General features: G+C 51.3%; 1 protein-coding gene and 1 non-coding gene across 2 annotated transcripts in view; both read right to left on the bottom strand.

Moving 5' to 3' along the window:
• Positions 1–3,495: 3,495 nt before the first annotated feature.
• Positions 3,496–19,857, bottom strand: part of CCDC149 (coiled-coil domain containing 149) — a 110,840-nt gene continuing 94,478 nt past the window's right edge. The window contains exons 13-14 of the mRNA XM_030888571.2: positions 14,251–14,367; positions 3,496–5,226 (exon numbers count right to left, since the gene is read on the bottom strand). Coding sequence (XP_030744431.2) covers positions 4,832–5,226; positions 14,251–14,367 — 512 coding nt within the window. The 3' untranslated portion in view covers positions 3,496–4,831. The remainder of the gene's footprint in view (positions 5,227–14,250; positions 14,368–19,857) is intronic.
• LOC115873419 lies at positions 19,713–19,806 on the bottom strand. The gene has a single exon (XR_004048416.1). It is a non-coding gene; the product is annotated as a small Cajal body-specific RNA 11 (non-coding RNA).

Below are 19,857 nucleotides of genomic sequence, written 5' to 3'. Positions count from 1 at the left end.
GAGGCTTTCTACCCCGGTGAAGACCTAGAGTCGCAGAAATTCACAGGGACAAGTTCTACCCTGTCTTAAACAGAAATTCAAGGACAAGTTCTACCCTGTCTCATGAGGTCAGCATCAACTGGATGGCAGTGAGCTTGTTTTTCTGGGCTTATTTTGAGCAGTTCACTCTAACGTGTCAACGCCTGATACTGGAGCCTCATTTGTCTTTTTTTTAAAAAACCATGTTGGATCTGTGGTGGGGGAGGTGTCTGTGGTAGAGGGCACAGAGATCGGACTGATGGGAAAATTAATTTAACTTGTATGCGATTGGCATCCTGGAGGAGGGTCCAGCAGGCATCCAGCTGTGTGCCTCCTAGGTAGCGAAACCTTGGAGGGGTGGATAAATGTTTAAGGTGTAGAGTAGAGGGGCAGGTGGGGAAGGGGAAGGTGGGCAGAGGTGCTTGGGGAACAAAGGAGCTAGGGAGAAACACCTGGCTTACAAAACACAATCCATTTCCATGGGCCGTAATGACCAGGACAGCAAACACTCCTAGGACAAATGCACCGACCAAGGGCTCTCAGGGACAGAGCCACGGCAATAATGCAGAATGTTCACACAAGCTCTCAGTGAAGGGCCTGTCAACGCGCTTCCATTGATCCAGGCTCTTCTGCTGGCAACCGAGCTGGAAACGTAAGGACAGACACACCTGGATGGGTAAGCACGTGCAGGTAGGGACATGCTGGCTCCAAGACAGGAAAGACCATATGGGAGCCACGGAGAAGCGATGACATGGCATTTTTTATTAACAAACATCACCACCTCGGAGCCCAAATCCAAACACATCAACACAGTGTTCTGATGTTTAAGGGGAGGGAGACGTGTGGGTTTCAGAGATAACGGAGTCAGCATCTAGTCAGGATTGACCTCTGTTCCGGACTCGTGTACAAGCCTTGTAGTGGTGCCGTGGCCCCCACCTGGAGGGTGACTCTGGGTGAGCCTACCACCGTATTTCTATTCTCCTCGCCAGAGACCGCTTTAGCTGTAGGCATGTGTAGATCGAGATGATGGTGAAAACAAAAGGTGATGGGAACCAAGTTTCTTTCCCTTAACACACACACACACACACACACACACACGCACACACGCACACGAGCGCGCGCGTCCACAGGGACAGACACATTTAGATAAAGAGAGAGCAAGGGAGAGAAACATCCTTAAGCCTTTGGATGGAGTGATGAGAACAGGGGACCCCTGGTGCTGTTGCAACCATCTGGCCATTGTGAGGCCAGACCGGGCAGAGAAGGAGGAGGGGTCCCCACAATGCTGGGGTCTCTCTCCAGTGAACCGGCCCCGAAACAGCCTTACCTCTGAAGAGCTAGTGATGCAGTAGAACCCCCCTCCCTAGAGCGTAAGCCTCCTTAAGGAGGTAGGGCAGGTATGGCCTGCGCCCTGGCCTCGCTGGTCAGTCTCCACTGGCCATGACCCAGCTGCCAGAGATCTTGCAGCGAGTGAAGAATTGCCACAGGCACCGTTTTCTGCAGTAGGGCCTCTACTCGTGACTCCCGCAGGGCGGAATGGCACTGTCAAAGACCACCGACGTGCTTAGGGAATGGAGGAAGTGTTCTTTAATCTGTAGGTCGGGATGCAGAGCTGGGACCGGGTCATGTGTACCTTCGGGGAATGGTCATGGCTACGCACAGGCCAGGGGCAACTGCGGGCCCCACTTCTGTCTGATATCACAGGAGTTCAGGTCGCCCCCCCACCCCACCTCCCCAGACATCGCTCTGCCAGCTTGCTTGCCCGCCTGCTTTATCCCTACCAAGTAGAATCCCTGCCAGAAGGCACTGGCTGATGGATGGGTCCTGAGACGAAGGAGCCACTGGCTGACTGTGTGGGCATGCCAGAGCCCTGCTGGGGGAGGCGGTGGGGTGGATTATTCTGTGTTAAAGTTGGCTGCGTTGGCCTCCAGTGGCTCTGGGATCCTGAACCCTCCCAGACAGATAGGGCACAGGTCAGCTGGAGGGGGGAGGCTGGAGCACTGGGGAGGCATGTGAATGGGGTGGTGGGGTGTGGGACAGAGGGCCTGCCCAGTCCACCAGGAGAAGCAGTGACTCTCCGGCAAGTGCCCCACTTGCTTGATGGGGTGATCTCTGGTGAGTGAGGAGAAAGCAGCGACACTGACAGCCCCCCACCCCCACCCCACTCCAGGTACATCTGGCCAGGGAGCAGGACTCTGGTCTGCAGGCTGCCACCTCCAAGGGGAGACAGCAGGGGAGCGTCTCCTCCCCATGCTGCTTGCAGAGAGACACCAGGAGAGGAAATCGCACAGGGAGGTGTCAGGGTGGCCTGGGCACCCATGGGTGGGTCTCACACCTGGGGCCAAGACTCTGGTGTATACGTCCTATTTCCAGATTTTGTCTACTCGCTTCTGACTGGTGGTGACCTGCCCTGTGCGGGGCAGGACTGCTCCCTGGGGTCTTCTGGACTGTGCCACCTTTTAGAAGCAGGTAGCCAGGGCTTCCTCCCCAGGCACCTGGGGGGAGGGGAGGGGGGGTTGAACTGCTGACCTTTCAGCTGGTAGTTGAGTTCCTATCACCACCCAGGGACGAGGCCTTCTATGCTTAGGCTGCACTTCCACCCCAGCCACCTGGGGAGCCCCACTCTTCCCTGCAGGAGGGTCTCCCAGGAGTGATTCTCTTCTTGGGGCAGTCAGCACTTTGGATCTCATATGGGACCTTCTGGGGAGATGAACTGAACCCAGCTCAACTTTCTGTAAAGCCAGATGCTGCCTGAGGCCAAAGCAAAGCCACGGCCATCAAGTCCACTCAACGCAGAGGGAGACTGTAAGTCCTGCCGGGAGTGGGAACCTAAACCCAAACCCAAACTCCCTGCCACCGAGTGGATGCCCACCCACAGCGGCCCTGCAGACAAGACGGAGCTGCCTCTGAGTCTGAAAGACGCGCACTCTGTCCGGGAGGAGAAAGCCCCATCTTTCTCCCTCAGTTGAACCTCTGGCCTGGCAGTTAGCCGCTCTATGTGTAACCGCCACCCACCAGAGCTCCCACATGAGAGTAAAAGCCTCCTCTTGCTCCAGTGGAAGTGGCTCATAATTGAACTATGGACCTCGTGGTGAGCAGCCCAATGTGGACTCCTTCTGACTCAAAACACCAACCCAAATGCTCCGACATGGAACAGATTCTGACTCATAGTGTCCCCACAGCTATGCTTTGTAGGGTTTCTAAGACTGGACATCTTTACAGGGGCAGCCAGCCTCATCTTCCTCTAAAGCTTTCCCCCGACAAACAGCTGGTGGGGTTTGAATCACCAACCTTCTGTTTAGCGGCCCAGTGCCTTACCACTGGGCCACCAGGAGTCTCTAAGCACTTCCTCAAACTCAGAACTCAGACTCACCACCATCGAGTTGATTCCGACACCAGGTGACCTGGTAAGACAGAGTAGAACTGCCCGCTGGGTCTCTGAGACAGTAAATCTGTACAGGAGTAGAGTGCCTCATTTTCCTCCCAGGGAGTGCCTAGTGATTTTGAACAGCCGACCATCTGGTTAGCAGTCCCACATGTAACCACTGCACCCCAAGGACTCCTGCCTGGTGCTTCCTAGCAAAGCTAATTTTTAATCCCAAGGCCAAGGACCGTATGGGGTTGGTTGCTCCCTCCCTGCCCACCCTTAGGCCACGTCCTTGGCTCCATTGTTGTTAACGCGTGTTTGACTGATGTTGCAGGAGAACTCTGCATCGTGGGTTGTCAGGGATTCCTTTTTCAGAAGGGGATTCCCCAGGCCTGTGTTCTGGGGTACCTGCGTGGACTGAAATCACCAAGCTCGCAGCCGAGGGTGCCAACCAAGGCCCCGCTGCTCCCCTTTGCCTGCTGTCAGTGTTTGTGCCTTTCTACCTCTGTCCTCTCTCAGCCAGGACCTCAAATCCTGTCTCGAACATCCCGGCAGCCGGCACGGAGGTGGCAGCCAGACCAGTGTGCTGCTGGCAGCGGGGTCTCAGGCTTCAGGTGGTCTGGGAACCCTGGATTGGCCCTCAACAGTGGTATCTTTCCAAACCCCAACGGGTCATAACGTCCGGGCTGAAAATCAAGAACCAGCGTTCCCAGGTTGCGCCTCTCATGGCCACCCACTGCATACACTGTGGGCGACATTGGATGACACAGGGCCCGGCAGCAGTTCATTCTGTTGTGGGTGGCATCAGGGGCAGTGAGCATCCCCCCACCCCAAGTCTCATCTCCTATTGGAAAGGAAAGGAGGCACCGAACACCAGCCACCAGTTCCTGGCTCCCTCCCCAGATGCTCCGGATCAAGGCATCCTCCCTCGCAGGTGGCCAGGAGCCTCATTAGGCTTTGGGCTGCAACCAACGGAGTTGTATGCCGAAGGCCAACCCCCACTCCCTGCCCTCCCTCCCAGGCCAAGAGGTCCCAGAGGGTCCACTGGTGCATGATGCCCAATTACACCTCTCTCCAGCTGTGACGAGGATGGACCCAATTTAAAAACCTGCACCTGTTTGAAGCTCTACCCATCCTTCGGATTGAATACAACACCAAGCACTGAAAGGAAAACATCTCCTCTCGAAGCCGACAAACGCTGACCAAACCAGGCGGGTGCGGGGACCAGTTAGATGGCCGCACGACCCCGGACCTCACCACGCTCACAGCTCCACATCTCATAAGCCAGAAGGTCCTGCCTGGCCCCTCCAGTGCAGCCAGTGTGCCACGCACGGGGTGGGGAGACGTGTGTGCAGGGGACTTCAGCGTGCCCTTCTGACACTTCATTGACTGCTGTCCCAGTACCATCACCATGTCTTCGTGCCCAGTCCCTTTCTCTCCCTGTATTCACGGCGCTCCTTGGGCTTCCGCCCTCTGGGGTCCCCTGTCGTCTTCGGGTGGGGGATTGCTGGGCTCCAAGGAGGAGTTGGGGGCCTCCCACTGCTGGGGGGCCAGGCCCAGCAGGGATGGCCCCATCTTGGTGAGCTGCTCCTTCTTGGGCCTTTCTCTTGTGTCCCCTTCCGGTTCTGCAGCTGCCTGTTCCTTTGTCCGCTTAATTATTTCCCTTCCAGGCCTGCTGACTGCTGCTTCCTCCTCGGAAGGTAGCGGGGCTAATGAAGGATGAAAGCATGTGTGGGGGTTCTGATCTGCTGGGCAGTTGACAGCCAGCCTCCCCGCATCCTCCGGCGCTGTCAACACCTCGGCGGAGGCACACCTTTCATCTCGCCCCTTCCGAAGCTCACCTGAAAACAGAGTGGGATGGTCAAACCTCTGGCAGGAAGTCAGCTGGCCTGTGCCCTCCCTTCCCAGCTCCCCGCCACTCATTGTCACAGGGCCTCCTTGGAAACCAGAAAACCCATCTCCGCCCCGTCCCCTGCCCAGGGTCTCCCCAGGCTGCGGGTACAGGAGCCCAGGGCACACAGGGCTAAGTGAGAGGAGAAAGCTGGTGGCTGGCCTGTCCTTCGTTATGAGGAGAGATTAAAGATGCCTTTGGGCGGGGCTTCTCATTCATGCCTTCCACCTGGTTATCTTTGCTCCGGTACCTAAGGCACTTCTCACACCCCTTACATACTTACTTAAACTGTGGACGAAGGCTTTGCCAGTACAAGGAGGGCCTCTGGGCTCTGTGCACACGGGTTCTGACCTCTCCAGGTGGGAAGCTGGGGGGCCAATTGGGAGAGGCCTCCCCGCGACCCCTCCACTCTCCATCAGCACCCAGGCTTTGAGGCAGGTGTTCTATGCAGCCTCCATTTCAAAAGAAAAGATAGATCCTTTTCCCTAAACTCCTCACCGACACCCGCCCATCAGTTTGCCCTACAGTGGTGGTGTGTATGTCGCTGTTTTGCCAGGCACGCTCTGCCACTAGTATTCCAAATACCAGCAGGCTCACTCATGGTCCGCACGTTTCAGCAGTACTTCCGGTTGAAGAGAGACCAGGCAGAAAGGCCTGGCAATCCCCTTCCAAACGCCAGCCAATGAAAACCTTAGGGATCGTGTCTGATACAGTGCTGGAGGTTGAGCCTCCTAGGTTGCCAGGGACTTAAACTATACAGTGGGCACAGCAGTACCCTTGAGTGGACGACAATCACACAGACTGGATAGCGCAGGGCAGCCTTTTGTTCTGCTGGATACGGGCTTGATACCAATTCACTGGCAGCAAGCAGCACCAACTAACCCTCCTAGGCGCCTTGCTGTCTTTCCAGGCAGGGGACAGTCTCTCCCCTTGGTCGACAGAGCGGCATTAGCGAGCACTCCCCCAGCATGTCTGAGCTGGGCATTGCACTGCTCATTTTGTAGACATATCCCAGCAGCAGGAGCCCTGGTGGCAGAGTGGTTACGAGTTGGGCTGCAAAGGACAAGGCCAGCGTTTGGATCTATCGGCTACTTGGAGGAAGAAAGGCGTTAGTCTCGGAAACACACCGTTCCAGTTCTACCCTGCCCTGTAGGGACTCTATGAGTAAAGTCGACTCGCTGGCGATGAACTTGGGCTTGGGATCCTTGAGGCCCGTTCCTGAGAGCTCCCTGCCATGGGGTCTGTTCCGACTCATGGGGACCCTACAGGACAGACGGGAACTGCCTGCTGTGGGCTTCCAAGGCTGTAAATCTGTCCCCTCTGAAGCTGTAAATCTTTACAGGAAGAGAAAGCCTCATTTTTCTCTCAGGGAGCGACTGGTGGGTTTGAACCACCAATCTTTTGGTTAGCAGTGAACCAGGTAACTGACTAAGCGCCTGTTCATGAGAGCAGGGGTCACATTTGATTGGTTCACCGTGTTCCACTCCATGTGTGGCGCATGCAAGATTATAGTTTAGAAGTCCATTTCTTTTCCTAATGTTTTTCCTTTTAATGAAAGGATCATTGGCTTCCCTAAACTCTATTGCCTTTGAATTCAATCCTATAGGGGCAGTTCTACTCTGTCCTGTCACAGGGAGGTTGGAATTGATTCAAGGGCATCTCATACCCACAACAGCATGTACAGAAAGAAGCACATCGCAGGTGAGGACACAGCTCAGCAGCCAGCACGGGCATAAAGCATCGCCCACTATCCACAGGCGACTCGCCCCCTATGGCCGGGCACTTCTCCCTGGCCTCGGCGAAGCACTACCCCACAGCGGTGTTGGGGTTCGAACTTGTGCAGACAGAAGCATCCGTGTCTGTCTTCTTTTCCTTGGCATGGTATATTTGTGAGATGTGGCCTTGGTATTGGGGATAGCCTATTATTAGTTCATTTGAATGCACCACGATTTTCTAAGGTACTTTTAAAGCGTTGAATGAAAATAGACCATTCACGGAAAAAGAGCTACAGGTGGACAGCAAACTTATTTTAAAATCCATATGATGGCTCGTAACTATGACTGTTGGGACCCCGTGTACAACAGAACAAAACACTGCCTGGTCCTGGGCCATCCTCACAACTGTTCCTACGCTTGAGCCCACTGTGGCAGCCGCTGTGCCAATCCATCTCCTTCAGGGCCTTCCTTTTTGCCTGCTGCCCCTCTACCAGGCACGATGTCCTTTCTCCAGGGACCGGAGTCCTTCTCCAAGGACCCACAATCGTGAGATGCTGTTTGCATGGCTCCACTGAACCGAGTACAAGGTATGATGAAACGCAGCACTGGCGGGGATGCGCACTCCTTCTACATGAACTCACTGCCCCTAAGGCTCCTATGTGGTCTCCCGAGTTGCCGTTCTCAATGTGACCCCTTCCATCAATAGATCGTGGTGCTCAGGACAGACAGCCTTTCCTGGTCAACCGAAACTATTGTTTGATTGAAGGAAAGCCTCTGGGGGTGGTTTGGGTTTGGTTTCAAGATTATCTCAGGGCAACAGTTTTGGGGGTTCATCTGTCCTCAGAAGTGGTCCTTGCCTCTGCCCACTATCCTGCTTTTCCAAGGCAGACCTCACCAGCCAGGGCTGGGGTTGCTGTGGGCACTGAATCTATCTCAGATCTCTGTCCCCCCCAGGTTCAGCTGCATGTGACTGTCACAACAAGGGATAGCAAAGTATCTAGAAAGCCGCTGGACACCACTTCTGATCCATCGTGAGCCCCAACGGTTATGTGGTGCTTGTTTACCCACGTTACAGCAACTTCCGAGAATTTCTTTATACCATCAATTATTGTGATTGTGAACACACAAATCTAAGTAGACTTCAATTCATCACAAGGTCTGAGCTACCAAAAATGCAGTGTAAGATTTCTGTAACACGTGACTGTTACAAAGGAATAGGCTATTGTTATTTTCACATGGCTTTTAATGTCCTTTATTATAAGCATCTCCACGTTGGCGTTGGCGTGTGAGTGACCGTGTCTACACACACAGCCACTCCTCACTCATCAATGGGGTCAGGTCCCAACGGCCCGCCCGCTGGTTTTGCAAAGTCAGCGTCAGGTGAGGAGGAAGGCCGGAAGCAGTCCTGTAGCTGGGCCTCAGGAACTGCTGCGCCCTGGCACTGCCTGTTCTACATGCCAAGGCCCTGTCCTCAGGGCTGCCACGGGGCTGGACACGAGGCACAGTTGGCAGCACAAGGACGTGGGCAGGAGGTCAGGACAGTCAGCGGGAGCGTCTACCCAGGCCGTGTCCTCTGCAGCCCCCCCCTCTCCAGCGCCAGCCACCTACAGGTCAGGAGGTTCACACGGAACTGAGGCGCTGCTCTTGGACGGCTTCATGTGCAGGACTGAGAGCCTGGGGGCCAACAGTTGCTCAGAAGAGGGCAGAGGAACTGAGCCTCTAGGGCTGCCGGGGAGGGAGGGGTCGCTGGTTTCTGCTGAAGCCCCCAGACCCTTCATTACCTCCAGTACCCAGCCTGCTCCAGGGCCCTGGAGGGGACCCTCCTGGACCCATCTGGCTACTAACAGACCTTTCAAAGCCCACCCCTGTGGTCCTTTTCACAGAGAGAGTCACAGTGGAGACCCCAGCAGTGGGGAGAGGACCGGCCAGAGGCTCTGGCTGCCTCAGCTGGGAGCCTGAGCAGCCAGGAGCCAGCTCCATGCAGGGAGGGGCCCTGGTGAATGAGCTACACAGGCAGAGGGTAGACATTGTACTGCTGCTGTAAATGCAAACTGTTAGATATCAAGACAGCTGATAAGTGAGGAGTAGACCTGTGTGTGTGTGTGTGTGTGTGTGTGTGACACACACTGTGCACACACACACACACACACACACACACACACACGGCTTCAAAAAGGCTGCCGAAAAGTGGAATGAAAAGGTACTGGAATTTTCCACAATTTTTTTGAAGTCTTCACATGTATCCATGTGATAGGTATCTCACTATAGAGAGATGTATAATCATGACGATGGTCCATAAGCTCTGTACAGTCATTGTGCAAAAACATTATCAAACCCAGCAGACACGTGTAGGAAGGCAGGGACTGCAGGTATCAGAATCAGCAAAAAGTACGGGAAGGGAAGGTATGTCTAACCAGCACTGCGTCGAAATCAGCTTCAGGGGGATGGCGATTCTGATTGCCCTGCTGTGTCAGAGGAGCTATAATGCTAGGGCCTTCGCCACTGTTGTGTGCCATCAAGTTTGCTCCAATCCACAGTGACCCCTGGAAAGCACTCCCTGGGTCTGTGGCATGCTGACAGTCACTGCCAGGCATTGGCCCACTGTGGCAACCACTGGGGATTCTCTCACTTAGACGTCTTCCGCCATTTAGCGGACCTACTTGTCTGAGCATGCTGTCCTTCTCCCGGGAATGGTCCCTCCTGATCACATGTCTAAAGCACACAAGACGCTACGTCTTCCAAGACAGATCTTTCCCACACTTCTGTCCGACTATGCGGTGTAGTTCATTACGTGAGATGGCCCTTCTTAGCCAAGGTCCTCCACTTTGCGAGGTACTGTAAATTCTAGCCTCTGTATCTGTAGTCATGGTCCCATTTTGGAAGGAGTGACCTGTTATATGATAATTCCAAGGCGGGATTAAGGCGGGGTATATTTTAATTCCTTAACTTCCTGACTGAACATGTGCAGAAGCCAATTAGTGCTGGGTCTCCACGGACACAGGACTCGAGTCCTCTTCCTGACCTTGGCTGAGCAGCTCTGAAAAAGTTCACGTTCTCCTCTGGATCCTGGGTTTGGCTTGCTTCCACCGACTTCCGGGTCTTGGGACTTGGGCCAGCAGTCTATCGGCTGACCTGATTCACCAGCTCCTGCGGCCTTGTGAGTCAATAGCCTAATGTGGTGTGAATGCGGAGGATTCTCTAGATAGATACCTGGACTGTGGATTTGAGCCTTGGCAGCTCCGCAAGCCCGTGAGCTTTTTCTCGACAGATTGTGGCTCTTGGGGGTTATCGCAGCGAACGTTGGAACCCTGAGACACGAGGGAGCAAGTCCAGGGAAGGAGTGGTGGTCGATAGCAGAAGTACTAAGTGGCATAGCCTTTTGGAAAAGTCCAACAGAAATTATTATTACTTATGGCAACCTGGAGTCCCGAAACTTCAGGACATTGGGGTCAGGCTACGGGATTTGATTGTGTGTGATCAGCTGCCTGTATCAATTCTTTCCTTTCCCTTTCTTTTAAGTTCAAGGGATATGCAAGAATGTCCACTCAAGTCATTATCAAGAGGCGAAGAGCTGAAAATGCTGCCACTGCGGAGCTCTACCTAGGGCTTCTGGTTACTTAATGTGGGGACAACCTTTTCCCTACCCCGGGATGGCACAGTCGAGGGAGCTCGGGAGCTGTGGGAGTTCTATGTGCCTCTGGGAACAGACACACAGGCCTGCCATTTCCAGAAGAGATTTCTGGATGAGCCAAGAGTAGGAAACTGTTATTATGAATGATCATAATTATTCTCTGCTGTTTTAGCAAACATCATTATTATCATGAATACTTATTATTAATCACAACATGCATACTAATATCAATAATGGTGGGGAGATTGATTGGCACAAATGCATTAGGACACAACCCAGCAGGGGGAAAATGTTCCCTCCCAATGATGAAGAAGCAGCAGTTCTCCGTGGAAAAGATTATGAGTTCCCTAAAAATGAGTCTCCTCCCCTCACCCGCTGCCACTGACCCCCGGATGTTTGTCTTCCTGTGTTTGCTGGTCTCTGATGAGCTTTGTCCTACTGAGAGTGAGAAGCTTTCCACTGGAATTAATCGGAGACGCAATGGTGAGGAAGCCATCCCAGCCGCTGACAGCCGCTACATAAATGTCTCCTCATTACCACCCAGCACTGGCTAAGGACAGGGCTGGAACAATGGGAGCTAATGATGGAACTCTGGAAGCTATCATTTTAAATCAGGCCATTACTGACGCCACCCCTGTGACAATCAAGTCAGGCCCGTGCTCCATTTCAGTAAAACAGGGCCAGGCTCGACCCTCAGCTCAGGATGGGCTGGTACACAAAAGACTTCAGCTCGCCATGTGAACTCGGGATGTCGGCATGAAATGACCACCAATAAGAGACACGTTCCAAAGCGCACGGGCCAGTCTGGAAAAGACGCTGTTTGTTCGCTGGCAAGACCCAGCCTGCTTTCTGGCCAGAGGGGAACCCCCATGGAATCAGGGGTTGGCTCCAGGAACTCCTCCCCAGGAGTTTGGAATCCTTTCTGTTGCCATCCCAGCTATATTATAGTTTCTATTCTTATGACTCCATGCACTATAATAAGGGACTTCAATGGGACTCCTGACGATTCTTTGCAAAGATGCCCAGGAGAGGAGCTCTATTCATCTGTTCCCACAGGACTGATCTGTCGAGTCCACCTGGGAGTAATCCTCCCTCAAACTGCAATAGGGTCATCACAGAGAGATGATCTTGGGCTCTACTCTCCATTGATCCATTGTTGAATCTTTCCAGCTGTGCAGATGCAAGAATAAGCCTTGCTGAGCCCTGCTCCGCTTAGCAGACTGACACAATGGCTGAAACAATAGGCTTAAGTAATAAAAAAAAATTCTGAGGATGTTGCAGGACTGGGTGGTGCTTCAGTCTGTTGTACTACAGGAGCTAACGAGAAGGTACCTAACAATACCTAACGGCGTAAAACAAACCCACAAACAAACCTTCGTAGCTAGGGCAATAGTGAACATTATGATAAATGGAGAAAAGACTGAAGTTGTCCAGGATTTCATTTAACTTGGATCCACAAGCAATGTTCATAGAAGGAACAGTCAAGATATCAAAGGGCAAACCTGCCGCTCAAGCCTCCTGTAAGTGTTGAAGACTACGATGTGCTTGGCTCACGTCATAGAACTTTCAGTCATCTCATATGCGTGTGAAAAGTGACAACGAATCAGGAATGCCACCGAAAAGCTGACGTATTAGAATTATGGTGTTGGCAAAGAATATCGAAACTACTATGGACTTCAAGAAGGACAAACAGATCTACATGTCTTACAAGAAGTACAGCCAGAATGCTCCTTACAGGATGGCAAGGCTTCATCTCATGTATTTTGCAGATATTCGTAGAAGATATCAGTCCCTGGAAAAGGACATCAGGCTTGGTCAAGTGGAAGGTCAGCGAAAAAGAGCAAGGCCCTAAGGAGATGGACCGGCACAGTGGCTGCCACAATGGGCTCACACAGAGCAATGGTGCGGATGGCGCAGGACTGCGCAGGGTTTCATTCTGTTGTACAGAAGGTCACCAAGAGTCAGCATCGACTAGATGGCAATACAGAAGATCAGCCGACCAAGCATCTGGCCCAAGACTGGTGGTAAGTAACACAGAGCTGTTGCTGGAAGGTTCCTGTTAGAGCAGCGAGTCACTAAGCAATAATATCTGATCGATCCACTTAGTTAGTCTGATTTGATGAAGGCAGATCAGAAGGCTGCACCAGCCTGAAGAGTTGAGACTCGGAGTGGAAGATCATTGGAAGGCACCGGAGATTTGGGATAGACAGAAATATGATTCTGACAGGCTAGGAAACATGTTCTATAATCTCCATCTGTTTTCAAACATGTTCTATAATCTGCACCCACAGGAGAAGACAGAATCAAGCACGGGGAGCCTGGGAGGGCTAACAAATCAGAGTGGAGTCCAACCAACAAGGTGCAGAAGGCCTGAACGAAGCCGGTGGTGTTGGCCCATGGAAGTGAGAGAACGTTCCAAAGACAGAGTTTCGCGGGAGAGCAGATGCAGATGGGGAAAGGAAGTTTAGAGCAGTAGAGGACTCTCAGGAGGGTGACATAATAGGGAGAAAACAAGAGTGGCTGGTCATGCGAAAATTAAGATGCTCACGGGAAAGCTAGGTTTAGCAGGCTCCAGGAACCTGGTGAGGAACAAGATTTTGAGAGTATTTGGATCGAGACGGTTGAAGGCATGACCCTGAATGAAAGAAACTGGAGAAGACCTGGACATGTTCCCAAGAGAATAAACAATATGTTTCCAAGAGCATCCAGCCACGTGGCTGATAGCCGAAGGCCTCGGCTCCGTGGCACAAGGAGAACATGCAGGGCTGCCGGAGCATCATCGTGCCGTGGAGCCGGCTTCCTCCCGAATGAAGGACCCATGAGAGAGAAGCAGAAGGCCTGGTATGATCCGGCCTTGAAAGGCATGCGCCTTTATTGATGTCACATCCATCAGTCACACAGACTAACCGTGATACAATGTGGGAAAGGACCACACCAGGGCCTGGATGCCAGGAAGTGAGGGTCACCAGGTGCCATCTTAGAAGCTGACTACCACACTGAAGATGGAGGAAGAAGCCAAGCAGAACTTAGACAGCGAGAAGGGTGGCGGTCTTGGGGAAACCAGACTACCGCATGAGAGATAATCTGGCTACCCCATCTTTGGGCTCGTCTGGCACCGGAAGTGGCAGTTTGAGTCCCCTTCAAAACGCCCGGTGTCCAGAAACGGTGTGCCTGCCAGTGGAGAAGCTCTGAGTCACAGAACATGTATGTACCACATAACTGGCAATGTGTGAGACTCTCACTGAAATCAGCACCGCCATTTCGCGTTGTTGCCATTAAGGACGCTGAAGCTTAAGCCCATGTTGTTACAGTCAAAGAGACAGGGGATTAGAATCCCAACCGTTGTTCAACTCATGAGCCCTTACTCTTAGCCCTTACATCCCATGCCCACAGCAAGGGACCGGGATCCTTTTGCTGGAACCACACAGCCAGGCCTACTTGTGGCATCCAGAAAAGGAACCCTGAGGGGACACAAGGATGCTACCAAAGCTGCAGTAAGGGAGAGGGAGGGGTCTGCTTATGTGTCAGGCACCACACCCAAACCACCCACTGCTGTTGAGTCAATGTCGACTCAGAGAGAGTGCGGGGAGCAGGGTAAGCAAAGGAGGAGAAGGGGAGGTGTCCTTACCGCTCTGGGGGTCCTCTGTGCTCTCAGTGGGCTGCTCAGTGAGTCTCGGCAGTGGGGATCTGGCCCTCTGGAGAGTCGGAAGAGTAGGCTCATTGAACAGTATGGTGTCCTTGCCTCCTGTCATGGAGAAAGGGGGGAAATGGACATGACACATCTTCTGGGACATTGACTCCCATACATTGAACTTGGGCTGCCAGGGTCAATAACGTACTTCTTCCTTTGTAAGTAAGACAGTGCATGGGCCAGCAGGGGTGAGGATAGTGAGAGTCCAAGGCAGGCTGTCTCAGGCAAAAGACCTTGACATTTCTTTGAATCTGGTTGGGACATGGCTCCATAAATGCTCCCATGGAGGGGCAGCCTGTTATGCTGGCAGAGAACAGAGAGGCTTCTCTCGGGTTGAGGCAAGGACAGTAATAGCAGCTTGTTTAGGAGTGTGGGCTTCGGAACCAGGCTATGGTGTTTACGTTCTAGATTCCACACTTGCTAGGTGGGAGACTAGGCAAGTTACTTAACCTCTTTGAGATTCGTGATTCCTAGCCTGTGAGACATGGAAGGATAGCAGTGCCCAGCTCAAAGAGGTGGTGGGAAGGTTAATACGGATCAATGCATGTAAGGTACTTAGACATTTAGTTGGCACTCGATAAATACCACCAATTGAAACCATTACTTCACAGTGCAAACAGCATCGCCACAGACGTTCTGTCTGACTGAATTCAACTTGACCATTTAGATTGAATAACAATGCTGTCATAAGGTAGTAGTGGGTGTCCCAAATCACCACAAGGAAACTTTGCCTTAGAGCAGCGGTTCTCAACCTGTGGGTCAAGACCCTTTTGGGGGTCCAATAACCTTTTCACAGTGGTTGCCTGATTCATAATGGTAGCAAAATTATAGTTATGAAGTAGCAATGAAAATAATTTTATGGTTGGGGGGGGTCACCACACTATGAGGAACTGTATTAAAGGGTCGCGGCATGAGGAAGGTTGAGAACCACTGCTTTAGAGCACAGCCCCCTACTGTTAGTCTGACCCCCCAAAGTGGGCAACTGGAAGTGGGAGGCAAAGGGAAGAAGGACCAGAGCACCAATGACACCAATGACTCTAGTTTAGGGGTGCTGGCCAGTGACGGAGAGGAGGAGGCGGGGCATGAGGCTGGAAGCATGCATTTAACGAGCACAGACTCACAGACACAAAGCACAAACGCATGGAATGGCTACCTCAACTGGTAAAAAAAGCCAAATAGGCAGGGTTGAATCCAAACGCCAGTCTACAAGCCTCAAGGGATGCTCTTGGTGGGACCCACCATGCCAACTCTATGAAGCCCCTCACCGATGTCTCTGATTGTTGTAAGTCAACTCAAGGCAACTGTTTATAAAGGGACAGAATGCTTCCCCATCCTCACCATCCCCATGATCTGTTACAAATTGGACTGTTTGGGATCCATCAGGTTTTTATTGGTGGAAATTGGGACTTAGTTGCCATGCTGCCCTGTCCTTGTCTGGAAGTGGCACGAAAATGCATTCAGCATCATGGCAACCGATGAGCCTCCACTGAAAGACAAGGTGTGGCTCCTCATGAGGCACCCTGGCTGGGAATCTAACCCAGGTCTCTACCACAGACCCAGCACTGGGTTCAGACTGCCATTTAAAACTTAAGCCACTGCCCCGGAGTCAGTCCCAACTCAGAACGACCCTGTAAGACAAAGTCCAACTGCTCGATACAGTTCCCAAGACTACAGATCTTTACTAGAGTGGGCAGCCTCATCTTTCTGCACACCGAGTGAGGGTAATGGGTTCGAATTGCTGACCTGTCAGTGAACAGCCCAATGTCCCTAGTGTACCTTGGGGTCTGATTTCAGGTCCGAGAAGTCTCCATTTCCAGTTCAGCAGAACACAGGATGACACCTGTGTAGAGACATCTACTCCTTGCCCAAAGAGCCAGGTGAAGCATTCACATAACTTGATCATTGTGCTTCTGTGTCTCTCCTATTAGTTTATCATACTGTCTTGCTGGTAGGTCATGTCTTATGAACTCTTTGATTGATTTTTCTTGTCTTTTTTTTGGTCATGGTAACTTTTAGACTGTGGTGCAGAGCTTGGTGCATGGTAGATGCTCAATACACATCTGAGGAATGTCTTCATAAATGGCTAAGCATTCTTGAGATGACATCTTGGTGGACCGGTATGCTTGCTGCTGACCCGGGAAGGCAGAGTGTGTTGTTAATGAGCATTGCTGTTGCTGGAAGAGTCCAGGGGATCGATGTTGGACTCATAGAGAGCCCATGTGGTAGAGTAGAATCCCCCCCACTTCCAATACACACACTCCGTGTTTCTGAGGCTGTACGCTTTACAGAACAGATCGCCTGGGCTTTCTCCTCTAGAGTTGCTAGGTGGGTCCACACCACTAACCATTAGCAGCTGTGCTTAACGGTTGCACTACCAGGGCTCCTTATTAACAAGTGTGGCCCTTGATTCCTCTGCTCTCTGAGGGTCATCTCAGAAGACTGGAAGCCTGAGGGAGAGTGAACCTCGAAGTTCTGTACAGCTGTTTCATGTTGAAAAATCCTAGTCATCTTGAAGGGCACAGTCGGGGTGGGTGGAAAGGTTCCCAAAGGGAACTGCTGACCTACAGCTTGGCATGTTGCTCAGAGGCTTTGAGAATGAAGTCTAGGAATCAGGTCTCCCTCTGTGCTCCAAAGCAACACTGCAGTGAGTGAATGGTAACCCAGGCTTTGGTTGCCATGATTCAATGACAGCCGCCTTTCCACCAAGGCAATGCACCTGACCTCAAGGCAGAGACAGGACTCCTCACTCTCTAGCAATTGTGCAGGCAGCCCTCTATTCCTCAAGGCTCTTGCTAAGAGGTACGGCCTTCCACATCGCCTCAGGCTTGGTGGCCAGAGTTGAGAGCTGGGTGCAGTTGAGTGACTGGGAGCAGACTGGGGAAGATTCTCAGCATTTCCATCAAGAGGAAGTCTGTAAGTCTCTTCAGGCTTCACCAACCACCCAACCACTAACAGTTCCACAATGACACCTCAAGGACATTGGTTCCAGCAACATTACACCTTTTCAGAGTGACCCGATGTAGCACAGAACGAAATATTGTCCAGTCATGAGCCATCTTCACCATCATTGTTATGTTTGATCCTGTTGTTGTAGCCACTGGGTCAATCCATCTTTTTGAGGATCTTCTTCTTCACCAGCCTTATACTTTACCAAGCATGGCGTCTTTTCCCATGGACTGGTCTCCCCTGACAGCATGTGCAAGTACATGAGTCAAAGTCTCGCCATCCTTGCTTTTCCAGAGCAACCTGGCTGTGTTTCTTCCAGGAGAGATTTGTTGGTTCTTTCGGCATCCATGGTATTTTCAATATTCCTTGCCAACACCGTATTTGAAACGCATCAAGGCTTTTGCGGTCCTCCTTATTCATCCCCCAACTGAAGATCGTATGATAACATGCCAAGATCTGAGCTTTCTTGCAAAATGCTTGAAGGATTCAAAGCCCTTTTTAGAAAGATCTTAGTTCTATTCATTGTATCCAAGTTCAGATACTATCTTTGTTGCCTAGGTTAAACTCTAATCTGGTGGTCTGCTGCCTCCTGGTTCCATCTTGGTTTGGGGATGAATGGTGGATTGATGGGGGTGGGAGTGGGGGGCAGGAATGAGAGACGAACTACAACAAATAGAAAAGGCCTAACAAAACCCTTACATTCAACCAGCATTGGGGTTTCTAGAAGAAAATCCTGATTTCTTACTGTATCAAGTCCCTCAGCCCTCAGCCCTTTTTTCACTAACATATCTTTCTCATCATGTTGATGTTTGGCAGTGGTCATGAAAGAACTGAACTGAAGAGAATCATGAACCAGACTCTGCTCTTGTCAGGTTATTTGTGACACCCCCACACCCCGTTTTAAGCGCTTCAACACATGCAGAAGACGTCTAGTCAGAATCAACCAAACACCATGCTCCCTAAGAAACAGGGGCCTGAGGGGGATGGGGCGGAGTCTTTGTTGTGGGCTGGTTTCTTCTCTGCAGCCCCAGACCTGTTCTGCTTGCTCCGCTTTGCTATCTAGAAGTTTCTCTCTGTGGGTTGTGCCATTTGTTTCACTTGTTTAACTCCTGTCTCCTCCCCACCTTGATGGAGATCTTTGCTCCAATTCTAGAAAGCAACTTCAAGAGCTATATACTCGTGGCTAAGACCTCGGAGAGGGTGGAAGGGAAGAAACAAGAAAAATCATAACAGGTTCAGATTTCAGCAGCCATGCTGCCTTAAAGAGGTAGGCTTCTCACCATTGTAAATTAGAGAATTAGAAACTCAGAAGAGATTGTTCTGGATTCTGAATTGCTCTTCTTCAAGCCAACTTCTCCTTGAACTAGACCTAAGTGACACTAACCCACCAATGCCTTCCTTCTTTGAACTGTAGTTTCTTAGTGCAGGTAGAAAACACTGAAATGGAATTCTAAAGACCTGAGTTCTATTCTTGGCTCCTGCAGTCTTGGGTATCATCTAGTTTTGGGCCTGTTTTCTGTTCTAAAACAAAAGGGCTAATTAAAAAAGGGGAGAAAGCACTTGCTCTCCCATGTCAACTCTGACCAGGAGGTGGCAACCCAGGAAGTCAGTGTGGAGGATCGATCTGAAGTCATATCTGACATCAGCAAGGATGAACACTGTGATCGATTAGTAATGTCTGACACTGGCATAAGCATGGGTGTTATCTAGCATACACCAAGTCTCTATCATCCCTGGGCATTTTGTTCCGACCTGTCCTCCCTGGTCTGGCACTGGAGAATGCCTCACTGCATTTTCCCACACAAGTAGGTCTTTATTACCCGTTTACTACTCACTCATGTGTCATTCGCATATTTCTTCTCACAGCTTCATGGATATTCATCTTGCTTCCCTAACTAGACTGTAGACTCTTGGAGGGGGTGAGGGGCATGTCTAGAATGGCACTGAGTTCACAAAACCACAAACACACCAATGGACTGATCATCAGAGGAGGAGCTGTGATGGATTACTGCGCTGACCTGGCTAGGCTATAGCATCTAGTTGCTGAGTCAAATGCTCGCCAAGATGTTACTTTGAGGCTATTTCCATGCTCATCCAACCACACAGAGGTCTTAAGAGCAAAGCAGACAATTTCTGGGGAAGAAGGATGCTCTTTCAAGACAGTAAATAGATGAGACTGCTGGAGTTTTCAGCTTAGCATCCAACATAAAACATTTTAGATCTGATTGCCTGCACAATCATGAGTCAATTCCACCAAATCTTTCTCTCTATGAATATATATGCATTTGAATACACACATACACATATCTATCCAGATACACATATATACCTCTGTCTATATCTCAAAGAATTTCACTGCCACCCAGTCAAATGTGACTCACAGGATCCCTATGGAACAGGGTAGACCTGCCCCTTGTGGGTTTCCAACACTGTAAATCTTTTTTGTTTTTTGAAATGTCCTCTTGTGCCTTTAAGAGCCAGCCCTGTCCTTAGGACAGCCCTCTTAAACTGAGAGGAAGGACTCTAAATCTTTACAGGAGCAGACAGCTTCCTCTTTCTCTCAAGGAGTGGCTGGTGGCTTTGATCTGCTGACCTTGT

The sequence above is a fragment of the Echinops telfairi genome, unplaced genomic scaffold (assembly GCF_000313985.2).
Source record: "Echinops telfairi isolate 266 unplaced genomic scaffold, ASM31398v2 ScPeMD7_7468;HRSCAF=8506_0, whole genome shotgun sequence".
Lineage (NCBI taxonomy): Eukaryota > Metazoa > Chordata > Mammalia > Afrosoricida > Tenrecidae > Echinops > Echinops telfairi.
The sequence above is the reverse complement of the archived record's forward strand: the minus strand, read 5'-3'. Positions and strand labels throughout refer to the sequence as shown.